We start from the raw sequence: 22225 nt of genomic DNA, 5'->3' as shown, positions 1-22225 counted from the left end.
ATTTTTTGCAAGCTCTTGGACAAGCACTGAGTATATAGTGTTTACAAATATATATGTTGTGTACAGGTAAAATCCTTTAATTAAAAATTAACATCTCCCTGACGCAAAGTACATCTTGAGAGAGCAAAAATCTCACAGGCTAACTCATTTTGCCCGGTGACTTAGAGGAACACTGCACTTTCATTACTTTTTAGACTTTTCTCAGCATAAAATGATTCCTGTTTTCTAGTTTTGTTTTTCTAAGGTGGTTTTCTTCCTTCAAAATTCTCAGAATTAAGTCTTCCGAAGAGTAAAAAGTGGGACAAGAGAGGGCTGCTACCGGTATTTCTTGATTTGTCTATTGTAAAAAGCCCTAAATGTGTCGGGCTCAACTGGCACGCAGACCACACCGTTCTTTCTCTTCACTTTACTGATCATCTAACAAAGCAGTAGGGTAATTTTATGCCCGAGGATAAAAAACAACTGGCACAGCATGTAGATGACTATATAAACAGCTGCAAATGTCATTTTCAATGCAGCGCAAATGAAGCCTGTCTTGCTAGTACCAGTGAATGAAATTTGGCCCCAGAATGTTAAGTGGAACACACGCCAATCATGGACGATTGATGACTGCCATTGAAACACTGCACAGCCATATGAAGGCCTTCGGTTACTGATGAAATGCCTTCTACAGGAAGCCCAATAGCAAATGCACTAGTATCATGTAAATAAAACAGCATTTCTCACGCAATAAATTATGCATTTGGTGTGCTGTTTTAAAAGAAGGAAAAAAGATTCACCAAATTATCTTCCCAATTGGTCCATGCCAAAAGGTTTCACAAGTCAAGGAAATGTTTGGCATGTGTGTGTGTGTCACTGTGGGAAGAAATTGAATTACAAGGGACCTCAAGGACTCAGTTGATGCACCAGGTATATGAAGAACTATGGAAGAATACACATGCACATTGCCCCAATTCGGCAAGCTAGCCATGGACAAACGTGGACTGGGCCAATTCTCATGGCGATTAAGAAATTGCTCTGTCAGTGAATTACAAATGGATTGAATACAAAACTGAAAGTATGACTTTTGTAATCCCAAGGTATCTATCCATGTACATGTACAAATGTATGCGTATACATGTACATGGTTTCACAAAATTTAATGTGTTTCAAGGATACATCGGCATTCTTCAAAACACTGCTCAACATTGATAACACTGCAATTTTGAAGTCATGTGCGTATCAACATTTAATGCCATATATGTGCATGTGTACCACTCCATGTGTCTACATGTACATGTATGTTAAGGCTGTTTTCCACACCCACACTGTACATGTACTGATACCTTGTATTAACCCTAACAGTCCTCAATCCTTCACCTGTTGGAGGACTGAGGACTGTTAGGGTTAAGGTTATCAACTGCTTGATTTTGTGGATGGTAATAATGTTAAACAGCGGCAGCATTTCAGGTACAAAATGACACCCACTTAATACAATTCCCACTAGAATAAACACATACCAAGACTGTACAGTATGCGGTTTTCACAGTTAAACAAGTGCCCTATATACAAACACTGTATACATGTAGGCACGCATGTAAAATACTCAGAAACATAACACAGCCTAATTCAATTAATTTTGGCTTTTTGCCCTGCCCGATGTGTTTTCCAACCTCATTGGTTTGTAGTCTTCATGTACATATACATGTACACAGCGTGTAAAAGAAAACAACTGAAACTACGCCCCCTACAAGTCTGAACAAAACTTTTACACTACATGGACATTACAGAAACAAACATGTATGGTGCATACATGTACAATGTACATGTGGTGCACAGAGCCCATGCGAATGAGCTCTTGAAGTAGCAGCTCAATCACTGCCTACAATGTACATGTACAATACTGTATATTTACAGGGGTATACAAACTATTTCTCGGAGGATATTGGCTATAGTGCTGTGGAGGGAACCCTTAATAAAATTAATGCATTATTTTGCCTTGAACAAAGTAACACACAGAACCACATACATGTACATTCAAACAGCATAATACAGTGAATGTACAGTATGCTGTACATGTGGATGGGAAAAATTGGCACACAGTGCACAAGACAGTTGTGCTCCAAGAGGCAGTGAAGAAAAGCACCATGCAAATCAACCTGTTATGCTCGTCACTGACTGGACAACCTCACAAACTTATGACCAATCGTCATCTGGGGCACTAAACTCATGCAAATAGGCAAGGGGGCCCACTCATTGGCTGTCTCAACCTGAAAACATGCAGATTAGAAGAAGACCAGTATGAATGGTCCGAATGAGCTTTACAAACTTGTGTCCAATCATCAAATGGTGCACAGAACCCATGCAAAAGAGCTCTTGAGGGAGTGGCTCAATCACTGGCTACCTGGAAAGTGAAACATGCAAATTGGAGGTTAATTTTGAGGCAGTCCCATTCACAAATATGCAAATTACCCGGTGGCAGCTGAGGCTGATTGGCAGAGAGATACAGCTTGCGTTTGACCACCTTGGGCTTTGGGGGTATGACTGGGGGAATGTCCTCCGTATCGGAGTCAGGGGGAGGGGGTGGGACTGGAGGTGAAGAGAAGGCATATTTGGCCGAGTCATCCTTGGACCGAGGTTGGAAAGTCACTGGTTTCCATGCTGTTTTTCTAGAAGCTGTGAAAAAAAATAACCACAATTAAACATCAAACGAGAAAAAGTATCATTTTTTAAGAGGGGGGAATCACAGCAAGTGAAAAGAATAAATGTACATCAATGTAGAGCTTTCAGCACATTAAGAAAAGCTGTAACATGTCATATAAAACACTCATGGGTAAAATTGTTAATCGAAAAGACATTTCACACACAGTGACTTCCGACAAATGGAGATCTGATCTTTCATAAACTTTTCTGCAGAAATACAGCCGAGTTCGAAGAATGTTTAGAAAAAAAAGAGCTTCACCTTTGCCCCACGAGTGCTTACAGCAAATAAAAGAAAAGTGCACTAAAACATTGTGGAAATGTTTTCCTGTTTTTATCATAGTGTGCACTGATCGTTAGTTTGATTTCGCAGACAAATCTCCCATTATTTCCCCGAGTGACACATAATTAAAGTCTCCAATTGGACGAATTGTTCTTTGCATGGTCACCACAGACGCATGTGATGACACAATCAATACTTCTTAAAGATTGCAGATACATGTACTTTGATTGTGAAAAAACCTCCACAGCAACAATTTTGCAAATGAACACGCCACAATTTCTGACGAACCGGTGCATTTCACACAAGGAATCTTGTAACAAATAAAACAATGAAGGAAAATTGGCAGTCACTTTTGGTTGCTCATTTTTTTTCTTGAATGTAAATATGAAACCCCTCCATATTATGTTTTTACACACCAAGAAGCAATGTTATGAATTCTATGAATGCAGACAGGCTATGGCAGGATGAAGATCTCAATGCTGTGTGATTGTGTTATGCAAATAGCAATGATTTGATTTCTTAAAAGCAAAATGTGTCCAATTCTGTATCCACTATTAATATCTGGAAAAATGGACTCTTTTTCTAAACAATAAAAGATGTGAAATTCTGAACAATGGATATATATATTATATATTAAAATCATGGTATTCCTTTGGGCAAACTTGTTTAATACAAGGCTGAATAAATAACGGTTTGAACTTCCTGGGAAATAAAAAACTATGACTGAAAACAGAGCATACATTTTCAAACAAGTTTTTCCGTCATTACCAATAACTGATTTGTTCAAAACTGAATAAGTAACAGCAAGAAATATAAAAGGTAGATGAAAAACTTTGAAGGCGTATGAGATCCATTCAAAACAAAAAAAATTAAATATGGAACACGGGTTACCATGACAACAGCAGCATGCTCATGGCAATGAAACTTAAAACCCAAACAGCATGCACCAAAAAACAGTGCCAGTCGGGCACACATTAGGGGGGAAAATGAATGAACGAGGTCTTGCCATGTTGTTTGTGTGATTGGATTGAGGTCAAAGGTTGAGCTCATGTACCCTGGGCCGTCCCATCCCATCGGGGACTCTTCCATCTCGCTGAAAATTGACCCGTGTTCAATCTCAGCTCTTCCCACATCTCTCTGTGGAATCTTAAGCACTTTCTGAGCCTTGCAAAAATGCGTCCCTTGATATTTTGCCCTCACTGAGTGACGAAGTTGTTTAAGGCATTCTATGTGTACATTTTACATAGTGAGTTCATGAATGTTCATGTACATGTATGTGTTACTGTGTTGATCAACAAGGATAGTGCGTGTACGTGGAGTTTACTCTCTGATTTGTAAATTTAGAGAAATATTCTGCTTAAATTCTTGTTTTACATGTACATGTAAGGAAAGAATTTTCTTGGAAGCGCCCTCTGGTTGTTCTTGTAATTGTTTTTGTTTAATTTTTCAATTCATTTTCAATTTTCAGTCAGACCTTTATGTTGAATAGCAAAATATAACGATTAGGCTTGTACATGTAAATTGCATACTTGTAAAATGGATTAACCCTAACCCTCCTCAATCCTTCTCCTGTTGGAGGATTGAGGAGGGTTAGGGTTAATCTGTATTATAAAATTGGCAATAAGCACCCTGTAAAACATGTCTTCACTGATAAAGTGGACAAAGAAAAATACCATCACTGCTTCGTGACCTGGGTCGTATGAAAAAACTGCTTCGGTGTCGCTTTGGTTTGACTGGTTCACCTCGCTGGATGACCGGTTCCCGCGGGCGCGGTGGACGTGAGGCGATTGGTAAGCTGTCTTTAGATGAATAACTAGGGGTGGTATAGGATGGGACGGTTGGGCAGCCAGTTTCATTGCAAGTACAGTAACTGTTCAAATCGGATGGCCCTACTATGGGAGGGTTCAAAGGTCAAGAAGCCAAAGGTCAAAGAGAAATTGAGGATGGTTAAGGTAATAAAAGGAAGATCAGTGGAGTGGAAATGAAGGTTACGAGTACATGTTCATGTCAAGGCAAAAGATGAAAGTTAAGCAGAATTTTTTTCAGTATGGGAAGGCAAAATGGACAGAAACCGGGAAAAGAGAGGAAAAGTGATTGGGGGTTGTGAAAATGGAACAATGAGAATAAAAAGAAGGAAAAGGGTTTGCAGAATTAAAAACCAAATAAAAAATGTGAAAACAACACAACAAATGATCATGCCACATCTTGCTTAAAAATTGACGGCTCGCAAACCAGCAAATGCAATATTTTAGTTGATATTAACACGCCATGGCTCAAATGTCATGCCTTTTACACTGGACCATACCATTTGAGCGGACAGGGATGACAACTGAATGAGGATGGAGCATCCCTGTAAATATATGCAGATGAGGGGAAGGATTAGAGATGAAAATGAAGGCTATGAATTCGGATTTCAAAAATTAATATACATGGACAGACCTGAACGATTTTAATAAAATGGTTCATTTCATTTCCAGAACTGAAACTTGATGCACGAGTGTGTGGTACGAAGGCACAGTACCGTCTGACCGTAGATAATAACCCATTTGTCAAGCCAGTTTAAAATTATGGGGATTTCAAATAAATTAGGACATCAAATGTTGAATTCAATACTCAGGTGACAGATTATTTCCATAAATTGCACGAATCCAGCAGTGCTTTTGCTCAATGGGAAATTGAAGTTATCATTAGCCTACTCATCAGGCAACAAGATCAATTTCGGCAGCCCGTATCATCGTGGATCCAGCCTCTGCTCCTGCAGATGACCGTCTTTACCCCTGGGTGGGGAGAGGCAAGTGGGGGTAGGGTGACTTGCCCAGGGATTTAAACACTTTCCCCAATGTTACCATTAGGGGTCACAAACTCCAACCATTATGACACACACCCCCCATGGGAGGCATTTGAGCATGTTCATTGTAATGTGTATGTGGTGAAATGGTGAACATTCTTTTATTGTGCTGTTGAAGATTATGTGCTTTACATTAAAAAAGGTCAAGGGTCACACAAAGGTCATACCAACTAACCTTTGCTACCTGGTGGCGTCCAAATGACGCCAGACATGAACTTGACAGGAGGGGCGTCGTTCTCAGGCTCTGAGTCGTAGCGCAGGGTTACCTGCTTGCCTGGGTAGACCGTCAGGTTCTCGGAGGAGCTGCTCCGCCCCCGGATTGGAGAAGGGGAGCGGCTACGGGTGGTCTTGGTGACCTTGGTGGTGGTGGTACGGGTCACCGACACATTACTGGGTGAGAAACCATGGAAGGTGACGCCATCCACCGATACAGTCTCATCATCAACTGCAAAGTTGCTAACGCTCTGCTGGCCTGTTTAGGCAAACTAAGGTTAGTACAGAGCTCCCAAGTTGAAAAATCTCCCCCTTCCCCCCCCAAAAAACAATCCGGTTTACAGAACTTTCTAAATGAGAAACTTGACAAAAAACCAGTCTGACCAGTCACCTGACAAGGGCGAGAAATCAGTTGAACCTGCAAAGTGACAGTGATCTGATTAATGCACATGTACACAAAAAGTACGATAAGACTAACAATGTACAAAACATGGGCACACTTGTACTGTACATGTAATACATACATGTACATGTATGCACACAGCTGGTGTACATGGGTACCAGTACACTACACCTATGGAAAAAACCACCAAATTCACTGCAATTTCATATTACTGACATATGTACATGTACATGTAGCAACCATACAATATACATGTACCACATATGGACATGCCGGGTACTATACACCAAACACGTTGCATGACCACACAGGTACAAGTAGGGGCTTGACCGTGTGGCATAAAACATCTGCAGGGTGTAAAACTCACCTGAAACACTTGCACTAGTCTGAACGGACATACTGTTGTTGTTACTGGGGATTACTGGACCATTTAACGGACGTGGTCTGAAAGCAAAGCGAGAGTGTAAATTGTTTTTGTAAGACCATTTTTGCTATTGGTAATAGTGGGTGGTTACTTTTGATCACTTTGATTTTATCACGTCGCAAAAATTTATGACCAGTTTCTTTTATATTCAGAATCTGAGTTTGAATATCGGGTATATGCGTACTACCAATTTCATAGCCTACTTTTGTAATTTACTCATAACTTACTTAAATTCTATTTTCCAACAGGCAGGTAAAGCCCAGCCATGCATGAGAATCGTCTTTTGTTTTTGTGGCTTTCCCACATCATTGCTGGACTGGCCAGCTGTCTTGTTTTTCAGGTTGAACTGAACAAGTAAACCAGGCCACAAAGCTGTGTAACATACTCACTTTGAAAGAGCTAATTTGAGTTTTGAGGTTGCGTTGCGTATGAGGTTCTGAGCATCATTCTGGTCTAGGTTGTTTGTTGGTTGGCCATTTATTCTCTCCACTGTGTCCCCTATGTGGATCTGTGCTACAGCTGCCTTGCTGCCTGGGTTGATCTACATGAAGAAAAAGCATTAGTCAATCCAATGAAAAAAGAAAATGAGTTTCGTAAATTCAATGATTGTCACATTGGGAAGTCAGGTTGGCGTAGTGGTTCTTTCCTTGCCTTCCACCTCTGCGGCCCGGGTTCAAATCCCAGCCCAGTCCACATGTGGATTGGGTTTTCAGTCCCTACCTGATTCCGTGAGTTTTACCCAGAATATTCCTTTCCCACCTTTCCTCCCACCTCTAAAACTGTAACTGCTTCTCACTGTCTCCTCTCTACAGGTTTCTTCAGACTTGCAAGCTACAGTGCCTATGGGGCTTTTGAGGAATCATTGGTGTCATTACCAGAAATATATAATAATAATAATAATGATAGTTCTCCCAAAATAATGTTCATTACAGAATAATGCTCTAAAAAAGAGGCAAATCTACAGGTAAGTACAAGACAACTAAATTCTAACATTTTCAATGCTTCAAAATTTAAAGTGTCACAATGGAACTCTTGTTATTCACAGTAAAAACCCTGAAAAAGATTTGGTTAAACTGAAAGTATTCATATGTCACAATTCTTGTAGATCTGGCTGACAAATTCCTAGAAAAATCTGTAAACTTGCTGAAGAAATTATGCACTTAGAAATACGGCAGAAATGTGGATGCCCCCTGAAAATTATGCTTTAATGTTATACATTTGCAATAATAAGCATACCCGTATATTTTACAAATAAACATCGCAATTTGATCAGAATCCCTGCTCCAAAAAATAATGCCCAAGGGAATTTCACTTTCTCTTCATCTCAGTACATGAACAACCTTCCCTCCTCATCACAACAAATATGGAGCAGGTTAACACTGCAGTGGGCCTGCACAGCAGCACCAAAACAGCAGTCTTAGAACTGCCTGCCTGGCATGAATGAAATCCCCGGAATTTGGTCCAGGCTTTCTCCCTCAGGTCAAGGGGTCAATGACCTCGAAATTCTACCCCCAAGTCCTCCCTCTCTCTGTCTCTCTTTTCACTCTCTCTGGCAATTTCTGGGATGCTTTCCCCTCCTGGTGTTTAGTTCCAATTTGGGTATGAAAACAGCGGGATAAATTTCCCTGTGTAAAATTCTGCCTGGTGAACATCATACCACTTGCTAATTTGTTCCAAGACAGTTTGGAGAAGAAACAACATTCACAGAACTTTGGAGATGTTTTTGTCCAACGGTTTATTGGTTTTACTGGTTTAGTTCCAATTTGGGTATGAAAACAGCGGGATAAATTTCCCTGTGTAAAATTCTGCCTGGTGAACATCATACCACTTGCTAATTTGTTCCAAGACAGTTTGGAGAAGAAACAACATTCACAGAACTTTGGAGATGTTTTTGTCCAACGGTTTATCGAAATGTAAAATCTGACATTACAGACAAGTGATGGCGCTCGATCTGGAAATTGTGAAAATTTCAGCACTACGTGGAGGCTCCCATAAATGGACAGGGTATTATATAACATGAATTAAAAATGGATCATGACTACTGATCAGACTTGTGAATGATTTGTGTTCACTTGTCTAATGCGCCAATCTCTCCTCACGGCACCAACACAGCAGATGAAAAATAAAAAGTGCCATTATAAGAAATGGCGCCGTTTCATGCTACACTGCCCGCAACGAGTGTTGATTTTATCAATTTGCCCCATCTCATTTCATCTGTAAGCCATGCATGTGGGTTAATCCGATGATGGCTGATGAAGGCCCCAACATCAGCTTTATCAGGACATGATCGCCTGAGATCCATGATTAACGCTCACTTCTATGTGCTCAGCACGTCCGCATATTTTAAGCGGTATGATTCGGAAATGTCACAGGTTGTGAGGGAACGATTATTATATCAGAACGGAGCCCAATGCCCCTCAGGAATCAAAATGTACATGTACCGGTACTCCAACCGTGTCACAGTAAGCTGGGATAGGACTGGACCGATCATATGCTTAATTAATTGCCAGTGTATCCATCCACATGGAATTAATATACATGTATGGTGAAGCAGCCTGACCTCCTACATGTATGCCACTTTGCATTAACACATACACGTACATGTATTACTAATTCTTTTAGCAATTGCAATCCAGGGCCTGTAAATTTCTAGGGCCGAATTTCATTCAGTTGTTAAGCACCCAAGTGTGCCAAACAAAAATGTACGTATGCATGTAACTACATTAAGATTACATGATTACAAGATTGATTGATAGATTGCAAGATTACATGAACAATTTAGTTCACAAACCAGATCGCTTATATGGCTGTGTTATAAATCAGGGTATAAAGGCTTTACATGGTAGCCATCTTGTAGGGCAGTTCTTTTATTCCACAGGGAAACCTTTGAGCATACCCTGCGGGACTAAAGCAGAGGCCTGCAAGATGGAAGCCATGCAAACCCTCTGTTAAAGACGTAAAGACCCTTAATTACCCGTACAAAAACTGAAGAGCCCAAAGAGTCATGCAACATGCTTAAAATGTAACAAATGTTAACTACATTTACATGTAACTGAGGAACTGCTGACATGTACATCTACAGTACATGTACCAGTACCTGTATAAATTGTACATGTACACTGCTAATTTCCTGTCTGTTACTATGGCTATACATGCATTTACAATGTACCGGTGAATTTTAATAGAATTTTAAATTCTACATGCACCTTAAATTCAAAAGGTGCACGTACATGTACATTTACTGATATTACATTAAATACGGTTATGTACACATTTGATTCACTTTAATTAAAAATTTTGTTACAAGGCAATGTAGAAATACTGGCCCCTACAATGTACATGTACCATGGTGTACACTGCAGACAAAAGTAATACAATGTCACACGTTGGACATGTTATTGCCTGCATGTACATGTACGTACCGGTACTGGCACATGTACATGCATAGCGTATGATACTTGACCGAACAGTGGTCAAAACAACATGTACATGTAGTGTATTCAGTTTTTTTTCTTCTGCATTAATTCAGCAAACAACATTTCATTTATTTCTCCGTTCACCCACAGTCAGACATACGGCAGTATCACTAGTACTCGTTCAATACATGTCGATAATCTGCATCAGTGCATACCAGTGTGTACAAATAATTTCTCCATTTATAAGCTATGCCACACAACAGACGAGCTAGCTCCACGTCAGGTATTTTCATCCCGACTGAGAATGGAGGCAACGAAGGTTATAAATACACAGATCGAGAACAATCCACAGCTGCCGAACTGTGGGATCCTCTCTCATTAGACCATGTAGGGCACGTGCTTTGGCAGTGTGTCAATGGGAGATACGTGCGAGCGTGTACCTGTATGTGCAATCGGAATGGTATGGGACGCTGGCTTAATATGGATATGATATCGGGATGTTAAGTGACAGTGGAAATTGTTTGAGTAGGATGGCAAAAGAAAAATGCTCTCAGAAAATTGTGCAAAGTGCCGTGAGTCACTGTGCCAATACATGTTGGACAACATGACCTTGGGAGAATGTAAAATCCATTTGTCTTCAAACGCATTGAATATATTAAACCGCAGTCTTAAAACTGCAACAGTAAGTGATACTGTAGTTGTGTGTGCAGGGACCACATGACAAATTCTCAAGCAAAAAAAACCCTGACATTTGATGGCAGTCAGTGTGCATGTACAGGGACTGATAACTGCCTACATCTTTTCCATTTTTCTCGAAAATTTTTGTCTTAAATGGTTGGGTTTGTTTTTTTAAGAAAATATTGAACAGGGAAAGGATGAAGAACTTGTTGACATTTCTAATGCCAGAAAATATCCTATGCCCCCCCTCCCCAGGATTCTGTGCCTTTGGATTCTGTGTGCATGTTTTTGCTGTACGTGTAGGTGGGACTAAAAATAGGTGACATTGAAAATTGAGGCCAATTTAAGTGCAAGACAACTTGACTTCAAAACCAAAGGTTACCGGCTGAAAATCAAAAAATGGCCAAAAGACAGGTGAACACCGTTCCAAAACAATATACATCACATGGAGTTTTGACTGGTAACCTGATTTGCCAAGCAAGGAATATTCACGCTGAACAAATTTTGTGCTCAAGCTGCTCTATGAAATTGACCCCAGTATGTGAAGCTTTGTTGGAGAGCATGGGCATGTATTTGGACATTACAAATTATGCAGCAACTGTCAAAATTCAGCAAGATTTCCGGTTACTACCAACCTACAGAAAATAAAATGAAACTTAACGAGCATGGGTGCCGGTGTTTGTCTAAAAAGTGGCAATGTGAACACTGTATCATCTCTAACGATACAAGGACCATCAACCAGGGGACGCTCTCAACATGTTCCATACCAATAAAATTAAGAAGAAAGACATTACCCGTGGACAAAACTCTGTCCTTGGGTAAATATACATGTAATTAAAAACCCACCAGCTCATGTTTTCAATCCAACTCAGTAACATTGTCACACCTGACATCCACCTGACATTTCATGACACTAACATGAACCCAACCTAATTGATTATGGCACCTGCAATGTGCTGGTGTGACATGATGCATTCATGCTTCAGCGCTTTCTCCTGTAAACAAATGGCTTCACCCTTTCAAGACACCCTTTTGGACTTGTGTACCCAACTGTGAAACAAATCCTGCCTCAGATTTTTAGGGCTTTGGAAATTAAATGCCCCGTTACTAATACCCAACCCAAACTTGTGTACATGTACATGTACCTGGTTGAGTTTTTCAGTTTTGTTTCCTGAAATGTTGACTTTCAAAAACCCTCTGAGAGCAAACAACTTTTCATTGACGGCTTGCCAATATGAAAAGAAAACAAATTCCACATTATTTTATTTCACAAAGCATTGCATGCAAGTACATGTATAGAAATGGGAAATATAGCAGTTGGCACAACACTTTCCAAACTCATTTGGCCTGGAATTTCTAACAATAATCATGGTTCCCTCCGAACTTAATCATGTGGAAAATGCTTACCCAGTCCCAATAAATCCCACAAAAACACCCTCTAAATGAATTTGTACCTGCTCTTTAATACAGAATTTGCTGGTGTTGAAGTTCCCAGGAAATGTACCTGTAGTGTACAATCTGGGACTATTTTGCAAAACTGTACTCACTGGCAAATCATCGGTCAAGTTTTATTGCATTTTTTGCAAAACTGTACTCACTGGCAAATCATTGGTCAAGTTTTATTGCATTTTTTGCAAAACTGTACTCACTGGCAAATCATTGGTCAAGTTTTATTGCATTTTTCGTACAAGTAAAGGAAATTCCAACACGGACAAAAATTACTAGAAGCTGTGGTTTTTATCAAGTATACCAATTAGCATTTTTTAACGTTTCACGTGCACATGCTCAGAAGATTTAACAGAGGGCAACGAATTCACGACAAACATTACGTAACATTTGGCGAATGGATGCCCGTGATTGTTATTGTTGCCGATAATTTGTTCCCCTCTAGCTTTGTTCACTTCATCGCGTGGGGGCGCTAAAATCAACATGGCGACGGAACGGGAAATTAGCTCATCAAGACCCTTCCACTGAAGTAAACGTATACATGTGTACAAATGTGCACAGCAAATGACTCAACTGATCTGTGCAGCAAAAATTACATTGAACATTTTGGTATACATGTAAACCATACATTTCAAATCAACCAGTAGCAGTATACCGGTACGGGTACCGGTACATGTACATGTGTGTACATGTACACTGTACATGTAAAGAGGAAAACACAACTGGTATAAATTATCTTTCAGATATGAAATCAGTTGTCAACGAAATTTTAATTCAAGCTTGCGCAATAAACATTTAGCATGATCATTTTCTTTGGACAGATTTGGAAAATGTCCCATAAATAATCATACATGTACATTATATAGGCCCTACCAAACCCCAAAGCAAAGCTCAGATCACCAAATCATGCAGCTTGGCAGAGTTCCTGTTCTTATTACAGATACAGAAAAATGAAATATTGGACAGATGGATTTCAAAGATTTGTCACAGTTTCAGATATCCACAGAAGAGGAGAGCTCTTTGTGCTTGTGAATTATGGAATCTCACTTACCTTTCACTGCTTTATATCTGATGATGTTGTCCTATCAATGACGTTGCTGCAAAACACTGCCAACAACGAACAAAAAAAATTCCAATCCCAAAATAGTGCAACACCACAACAGAATTCTGCTGGTAGCACTTTGTGCACGTACCACAGACCTCTGACAACGTCAAAAGGATATTAATGACACGGGCCAGACGTACTGGTAGTTAAAATTCCCCTAACGCAGATCAAGCGAGGGCTCCCGAATCTCACAAATTGTCCCGACAACAGTTGAGATCTTGAAGATTCCAGCAGGAGTGCTGTACGTGATGTTCGAAAAATTACATGTAGCTGGTGACACACACAAACCAGATGGGGGAGGTCTTCCTGAAAGTGCGTCCCAAAACGTTGAGCTCTGGTCGAGCAGAGTGACGACCTCGGTGCTGTAGTTCTAATTATGCAGTTAACGAGCAGAGGTTGGGATGTACATGTACCTGTGCGTGTACAGCGTTCCGAGGCATGAGTTTGCTATCCCAGAGATGCTGAAGGTACACCACCACTCACTTTACATGCGAACTGCAATCATACAGTGCTACATGTATGTGGATGTACGGTAGTGAAGTCCTGTCTCATGAATGGCCGATAGACATCTATGATGGGTGTACACATAATGAACTGATTACGCCTTACACACTGTAAACACAACAAGTGAAGGCAGGCATCTACTGAGCTGGGGCTGGCAAGCGTGAATGAACACCACACAGTATCAAAAGCCAGCATACCTACAGAGCAGCGATCCTCAAATGGCAAGCTGATCTGCATCAGTAGACAACTGAGTCTCTGTCAACAACAATTCCAGGTAAGGTGTACTGTATTGTCCCTGATCCGCTTTAAGACTCTGACTCAAAAAGGGCCACAGTCCTTGGTTTTTTTGTATGTGTACTTAAACACAGATTTCCTCCTAGCTGCATGGGGGGCAGGCACATACGACCAGAACAGCCCCACAGGAAAATCTAAATGTAGAGTATATCCCAAATGAAAACATTCATGGCTCACAGAAACTTGAGAGCTGCACCCCAGGGGTATTATGTCATAATAAAACCTGGAATCAGGTTATCTGCTCAGAACTGAACTCTTTTATTACAGAGGGCAACAGGGGCTTCATGCTACACGTGCCCGTCCCCCCCCCCAAAAAAAATGCCCCTGGAAGAACCCTTGGTATGTGTGGCATGCCACAGCATTTTACTGTGAAGGATTTTCCCCATGCTTGGCTTTTTAACATTTCACCCTTGCCAGGGAAAAACTGTACTGTAGGCCTCATGAAAAATAAGGCATAAAGGTGCACTAGTCTCCAGATGTACAGAAAAGCCAAATAGTACTTCAGTCACTTCATCAAAACAAGAAAAAAGGTTCTTTTAATAATTTACATAGTACATGTACTTCACAGATGGCCAAGACTTCAAAGACTGATATCCTTAATTTCATGTGGCCCTAGTTCAGGGATCTCTGACATTGGTGAGTTTGATTATGTTTGTGGCATAGCGTGGTCAAAGTTGGGGGTGTTATTTTGTGCACCAGTACCCTGGTCCAAAAAAATTAGGGGTGATCCATAGCATCCCCCCCTTCCTGCGGGCTTGTCAAACAGTGCCCTCCTATTAATGTGTCTGTCATGCTTCTAAAAGGCTAATAATAGTGTTACCACAAATCTCTTTACCTAAGATCAATTACATGTACTTTTTCTCCCCTCATCAAGAAAGTATATGTATAATCATCAAACAAAATTCCAAGGGGCTGGCATATCCCAAAATGACTCTGGACTGCATGGTCAAGCCAGCTGGCCATTCAACATGCTGTTTTCATTTTACAACATCCAATCAATCATTTTTCTCAGGTCAGCCCGGTGGCTACAATCAACCTGATGTAGCGCCCTCTGTTGTTTGGGCACAGTAAGGCTACAGCAGAATACCTGTGCATATGTGTAGAGCTGTATGCACGGCTGCACACACACACACATGAAACTTGTTGCACAATAAAGTAAAGAACACTGAATGCATGGAAATGCCATTTCAATGATAAATTTTTCTACTTTGATTTCTATGGTACTTGTCTACTTGAATAATTGTTGATCTTTCTTGCCTAAATGAAATCTTGCTCTCCAGGTACTAGTCCTACCGTATACGCTCTGCTAAGTTTTGCACCACAAAAGCCTGTATTTTTTCAAAACTTTTTACTACAAATTCTTTTAATTTGAAACCTGCCGAATAAAAAAATCAAATCAAAAATACATCCTCTAATTGTTATCAAAGAAAGATACTAAAACCCCATCCATGAGGTTTTGGATAATTTGGCGGGCTTGGTCAAGAATGTACATACATATGACAGTGTGCCTGGAGTGAATTGTCCGGAGACACAATTTTTCTGAAACTTTTCAGTCTCCTTCAATATGAGAAAACTATTTGATACTCCACCTTTTAAAAGGTTAAATGCATTGGAGAGTGAACTTTTTACACATTCCAAATTATCCATGCTTTCCTAGACAACTGAGGGTACAGGTACTGATGACGTGCTGTCATCCAGCCATGGCATACAGTACATGTACCCGTATGGTTCCGTGCAGAGGTTTTTCTGTTTAATTAAACTGTGAACCCAGAATTGTTGTTATTGTTGTGGTAGAATGGCACATATGGCGCATCTGATGTGCCCTTTGTGCCAAGAACGTCAAATTATGCATCAACTAGTCGGAATCGGGGTCAAATGTATTGCATGTATGTGCATGAAAATAAAGAGGCTTCAGTGTGACTCCGGGGATTTTACTCTTCTGTGGGTGAGCGAGAATTCAAGGAATCAATACTCAATGAAAGCATTTATGAGACAGGGTTAACACAACAATGAATCACAAAGGAAAAGAACACTCAGGCCAGAAAAACCTTTTTGAAAAATGCAGGAGTTTTTCTAGCATTGACCAAAAGAACAGAGAGTTTTTTTTTCCCGGGATGACATCAAAGCTTAATTCTGAATATACATGTACAAATGTATGTAAAAACTCATCAGCAAAAACCCTCAAACGGCATTTACATTGCTGCCCTTTAAGAACAGTAGCATTTTAAGTACATGCATGTACTGGTATACAATGCTTCAATGTATTTCCTGTAGTGTAGGCCTACACACAAATTTTGGAAAATACAGGAATGTAAACATGTAGCCAAAACATGCAGAAGTTAAATGTAAGAGTCTCTGAGATGGCTTTGAAGTACATGTACCAGGATAATACTTTAAAACCCATAAAGGAAAAAAAGCATGCCAACATGCCAGCAGAGGACACTGCAGCCCAGTTTGCAAAAGCCATACAGAAACCACATGACTGTGGTGTAACTTTCTGTATCCTGAGTTATGTTGTTTGACTACCTGAATAGGGGACACTGACAAGCACTGTGCTGTACATGTACAAAAGTATCCTTATAGCAGGCTTGAGAAGGAGTCTACAGTCAACACCTTTCTGATGACCATAGTCAATGGGATTTGGGGACAAGGTCAATAAACCTCCTGTCAAACTCTGACCCACACTGTGATAATGAGTGACATTTTTACACCCAAGGCACACTTTCAAGCCAAGGTCTGTTCACAGGTGGAGCACCAGGGAGAAAAGTTTTCAAGGCTGCATGCGTAACTCTCTGATGGAGAAATTTTTAAGATCTTGTGTATACATATATTATGTAGGGCACAAAGTACAGTGTATACAGTGCCTTACAAAAATAGTCAATATTCTTCTGCACTTGGAGGAAAAATTGGGACTCTGTAATTGTCTCTCCTGGCAGAAGTAAAGTTTACTTTCCGGAATTTGTTCATGAGCATGATGAACGCAGTAAAAAAGAAGACTTACTACACATGTACATGTACCTCATGACATATAGTATATAGTACTGCACATGCACGCTGTGTAAATGCCTCAAATCAAATTCTCATTCAAATCTACAGCACAGTGGCAGGCCAGTTTTAGTGACTGTGAAAATCGAGCGCCACACCCGTTTCACTTATCTGCGGTTGGAACAAAATTCAATGCTCTCTTGCTGTATGCTAAACCTCAGGGTAGAGGGCCAAATGACGGTGCTTGTTTGTGCCTGTATGTATCTTTTATCCTCTCCCTCCCAATTCAATAAAAAGCCAATGTTGCTCAGATCAAAGTTCAGGCTTTGCTGCCAGCTTCTAAGAGTCTGTGTTTCAAAGTCAAGCCAGCATACACGTAATGTACAGTACCAGTGTGTCCTGCCATTCAACCAACCCACTGGATCAACAATAGGTTTGATTTATAGGCCATTAGTACATGAACACTGTTGGTAATACCAGCAGGTGGAATGTGGGAGATTGCTGACCCTACAAGAACCTGTACATCAGCATTTCAATTAGGCCTTCCAAACAGGAAATAAACAGAGAAAATCAATTGTCCCCTCCCTTTCCTGTAGTAAAGTTTACAATGGAGAGGCTGTGCAGGCATAGTATTGGATGTAAGTTGCCTGCTATGAGTACATGTACGGTTAATTGCTCAACACTGTTGGCTTTTCAATGAAAAGTTCCAGGAGGTGGATCACGGTACCGTACAACCTGGGTAACATGAACACTAAAACCACCTCCGTATGCTATCAGGCTTAAAAAGGCTACTACACTTGGCACAGTTTGGCACCAAATTTATCCCTCCTTTAATAACAACCAACCAATTTCAAAGACGCTGGAAATTATGCGTCTTCATGGAATGCAGATAAATAAAGTACCGCTGATTTTTGTGGGGAGGGGGAAATCAGCCTTTTGCGAGCTGAATTTTAATAAAATCTGGTACACTGACTTACCGGTACATGTATCTGATTGCACATAAACAATCTGATTTCCCCAGACTAAAGACATTGTTGCTATACCTCATGATTTGGGGCAAGTTTTTGTACAGCAACCACCGTCTCTGGAATGGACTGGTTCCTTTGTGCCCTTCTTCCATTGAAAACAGTGTATTGGTGGGAGGCGTCACTTATGTAACCAAGCAAAAGCTTGCCCCGCATCACCGGGTACCGGTACATGTACATGTACATATAGCAACGGTGTCTTTAGTATGAATAATTTAAATTGTTATGTTCACATGAATTTAAAGACCTCAGTGTGCTGTTTTCATTCAAATGTAGCTCACAAAAGCCTTATTAGGCTTATTATTTCTCCTCTGAAATGATATTATAGGAAAAAGAACAGGTCTCTATTCCACACTGGCCCACTGCATTATTACTGGAACAATCAGATTTATGACACCATCAGTGTACATGTTTGTACATGAACCGCTACAAGGGCAAATTATCCAGGCATTCCTGTGATATTTAAAAGTCTGATTTTCGAGGTTCCCTTTTCCAGACGGTTTCCAGCTCTCTATGAAGACCTGGACAGGTCCAGACCCATGTCTATGAATCTTGAGCAGAAGCGTTCAGATACTTCTTTGACAGTTTAATCCCCATTTTATTTTTTTTTCACCTTTAGTTGGATCAAGGTCTCATAAATTTGGATTCTAGTGTTCCTGTAAATAGTTTGGATTCTTCAAAGATGTCACGACAGAAAAGTAGAGCCCAATGACTAACAAATGTCGGATATGCAACAATAAAAGACAAAACTACATGTACATGTAGCTGGTCTTTTTTACTTCCCTGGTGAAATTACATACATACATACATGTACATACATGTACATGTACCTTTGGCTTGTGAAAATGAATAAGACCAAACCAAATGGCTGGCCATCTTTGTGATGAGGCCTTTTTCGACACACTGAGAAGTTAAAATACACCTTGATTAGTCCCAAAGGTTTGTGTTCCGTCTGGATATTAGTTTTGGAGATTATTATCCTTCATTTCTCTTTTCCCCCTGTTTTTCTTCAAAGGAGAAGCATGCATTCCTTACAGTATTCTGAGAGGATGCTGGCAAAACAAACCAGTACAATCCAAAACTTGCCAAGAATGTTGGTAGTTGGACCTGCAAGAGCCGACACTGCCATACACCACAAGCATTCCTGACCATATGGCATGGTTAGGATTTCACCACACTCTCAGGGGAAGGAAAACAGATAGCTGCCTCCCACTGGAACCAGAGACAAAAACCCAGGAGCGCTTGGATTTAAACTTGGAAGCAAGCAACCATTAATCATAAAGCTACCAGTCAAGTGCTGGGTATGAATGTCAAGTGTTCCAACTTGAGACTCAAGGTTATCGTGGAGGGGTCTGTCTCCAAGGTCTCGGCAGTTGGCATACATGTACATTGTATAGTACCTACATACCACTGAAAAATTGACCAAAAATGACACTCCATGTGACGAAGTCTGCTGTTTAGTATCTGTCTGATTTGCTCACAAGTTAACAAGAATGGGCTATGCATCTGCTCGTTTTGAAAATGATAATTTTCAGAGATACCGGTACTAAATTACAATTTGATTTTACCCGTAGACTGTTCATGTCTGATACACGTCTGGGTTAAAAATGCCAGGTAAAACCTAAAATCTCAGAAAATTACATTCCCTGTGCTTCCTTACAATGAAGTGAAAAAAAGAGAGATGAGAGCTGATGTACTACCGGTAGTACTGTTGTTGGGCATTATTCCCTGCAGTTAAATGACATTTTGATCCATTGAGAAACAGGTCCTATTGTACACAACAAATTACACCCCTGTTGTTGACAATGAAAACGAGTATACAGTTGCTCATAATGCATGTCGCATAATTTATGGTCATTGATCGATTTCAGACGGTGATTCATAGAGAGTCTTTTGAATGAGAATAAAAAGGTAAAAAGGTTTCAGTCGTACCTTTCAAGAACCAAGGTTATTGATTTATTCATGTGAATTTCCCCTGCTTCTGTGCAAGAAATATGACCTGAAATACAAGCAATGTACGCACAAAACAAGAATGACGGGGTGTAGGATCATCACCCAATATCAAATTTGCCGATCTACAATACACACATTTGTAAATTCGCCTACGGTACATGAACATTTGTGATACTTCTCAAGGTAACGCAGGGAGGTGTCCCAACAATAGGCAAGGTCAAAGTATCTTTCAGGAACAGGTTTGCATTGAAATCCAGCTGTTGTGCTCTTTGTTGTGGGACTAAATTGATCCTGTTTTGTCGGGTACAGTTAGGTGATTTTAAACAGGTTGTTTTTACCAAAACGGGATTCAATTACCGTACATTACTTGAAATGCTTCAAAGAATCCTTAATTGTGGGTGACAGAGTTTTTGTCTGGATATCAAAAATGCTTAGTGTAAAGCATGCACAATCCAAATGTAGGCCTTCACCTGAACATGTACATGGCTATATATTGGTACATCTTTGTCCAATTCTACATACATGTAGTTTGATAATGGTGCTAGTTACAGCACCTTTCTTTGAACCAAAATGGCTCAAAAATTACAACGTACAGTATGTGTGCAGTGTTACTGTACCTCAGAAAGACTTTTCACCATCACTGTTCTAAGACATGTCCCACAAAATTTGAATAAACGTTTTTATATTTGGGGGATGGAATGCCACCAAAATTACTGGTATAATTGGTTAGTAACAGTGAATCTGACATTTTTCTTCTATGGGGTATTGGATTTCTGTTCAAAAAGTCCCCTCCATCAATTTTTCTTTTTCTGTTAGAACACAAATCACCAGCAGTGGAAATCTGTAAATATCTCATGTTATAAAGCATAGCATACAGATTGTGCTTTACAATCATAATTGCATATTACAGCTGTGTTTGTATATACCGTGTAGAGTATTGATTTGAATGTCGGACCCACAATGTACAGCACATCTGCAAATGAGCTTGCATCGTTTCTGAAACAATAAAACAAATACTCATGGCAAAAGACAGCAAACTTTTCAGGGAAAGTGGACAATATCACACATACGTGTACACATCGAACTGGCATGAGTACATGTACATTGAATTTTACAATGCTCACAGCTGCACTCAACCTCTCTTGTAAAGTTTTCCAAAGCAGTGAAATGTAAATGTTGTCCTTCAACAAATTTAACTGCTAAATGTCAACAACCCGTGTTTACTTTGTTGATTCATGCCAAACAAACATTTGCAGCTTATTTAGTCCTACAATGCAGGCATGGTTTATAATGATAACAACAAATTAGGTCACCCTAGGTGATGTCTCTTGTACTAGTGCAACATACCGGTACATGTAACAGCACATATTGTACATGTGATGGTTAGTAGTTGAAAAGCTGCATACTTTCTGCAATTTTCAGGTATTGAGTCTCCGGTTTCATACCAGGAAAATCAAAGACTCTTGTGAGCAAGTCCTTTGAAGAGATTTAGGATCTTCTGAAAACCCCCATTCCAAGAAGTTGACCATCTTCTGTTTGTTTGAATGTAAGATTGCAAGGTGTGTGTTGTTTGGCAATAAATTGGCATTGGTAAGTACAGGAAAACATCTGCTATAAGCCTTAAAATGCCAAAAAATGATCATGTTGTGCAATGCACAAAGCCATTTTAACATCTGCACAAATGCACCTGTACCTGGAATGTCTATAACATCATTAACATGAGTATGCACGTATGCAAGCCACCTTTTTTCCGGGACTGTTTTCAGAAAGAAAAAACATTTGTTTATCATAATAGTGTGTTTGTCACAGGTCTGCAACTTGTAACATGCATTTACATGTAACATATTTAACTTTATCAAGGAAAACAAGAAAACAAGCGTTGGAGACAAACCATAGGACTACGTGTACATCTGTTTTTTTGTCCTGAATCAGAAACCTTTTTGTATCTTTTATCACATTCGTAATCAAA

At 40.0% G+C, this 22225-nt stretch overlaps 1 protein-coding gene across 15 annotated transcripts in view; it reads right to left on the bottom strand.

Moving 5' to 3' along the window:
* The window catches only part of LOC110973912 (uncharacterized), a 78819-nt gene that overhangs the window by 55848 nt on the left and 746 nt on the right, over positions 1–22225 (bottom strand). For 10 of the 15 annotated variants that reach the window (XM_087130046.1, XM_087130047.1, XM_087130050.1 and 7 more), the window contains exons 2-6: positions 7240–7391; positions 6794–6870; positions 5986–6282; positions 5268–5312; positions 2452–2655 (exon numbers count right to left, since the gene is read on the bottom strand). In XM_087130046.1, the coding sequence (XP_086986172.1) occupies positions 2452–2655; positions 5268–5312; positions 5986–6282; positions 6794–6870; positions 7240–7391 (775 nt within the window). Of the gene's footprint in view, positions 1–2451; positions 2656–5267; positions 5313–5985; positions 6283–6793; positions 6871–7239; positions 7392–13441; positions 14256–22225 lie in introns of those variants that run through there. The other 5 variants (XM_022225172.2, XM_022225593.2, XM_087130056.1 and 2 more) reach the window with 4 other exon arrangements.

Source organism: Acanthaster planci, linkage group LG19 (assembly GCF_054643075.1).
Source record: "Acanthaster planci isolate LZ-2023a linkage group LG19, COTS_SCS, whole genome shotgun sequence".
In the NCBI taxonomy this organism is placed as follows: domain Eukaryota; kingdom Metazoa; phylum Echinodermata; class Asteroidea; order Valvatida; family Acanthasteridae; genus Acanthaster; species Acanthaster planci.
This window is presented reverse-complemented; position numbering and strand designations above follow the sequence as displayed.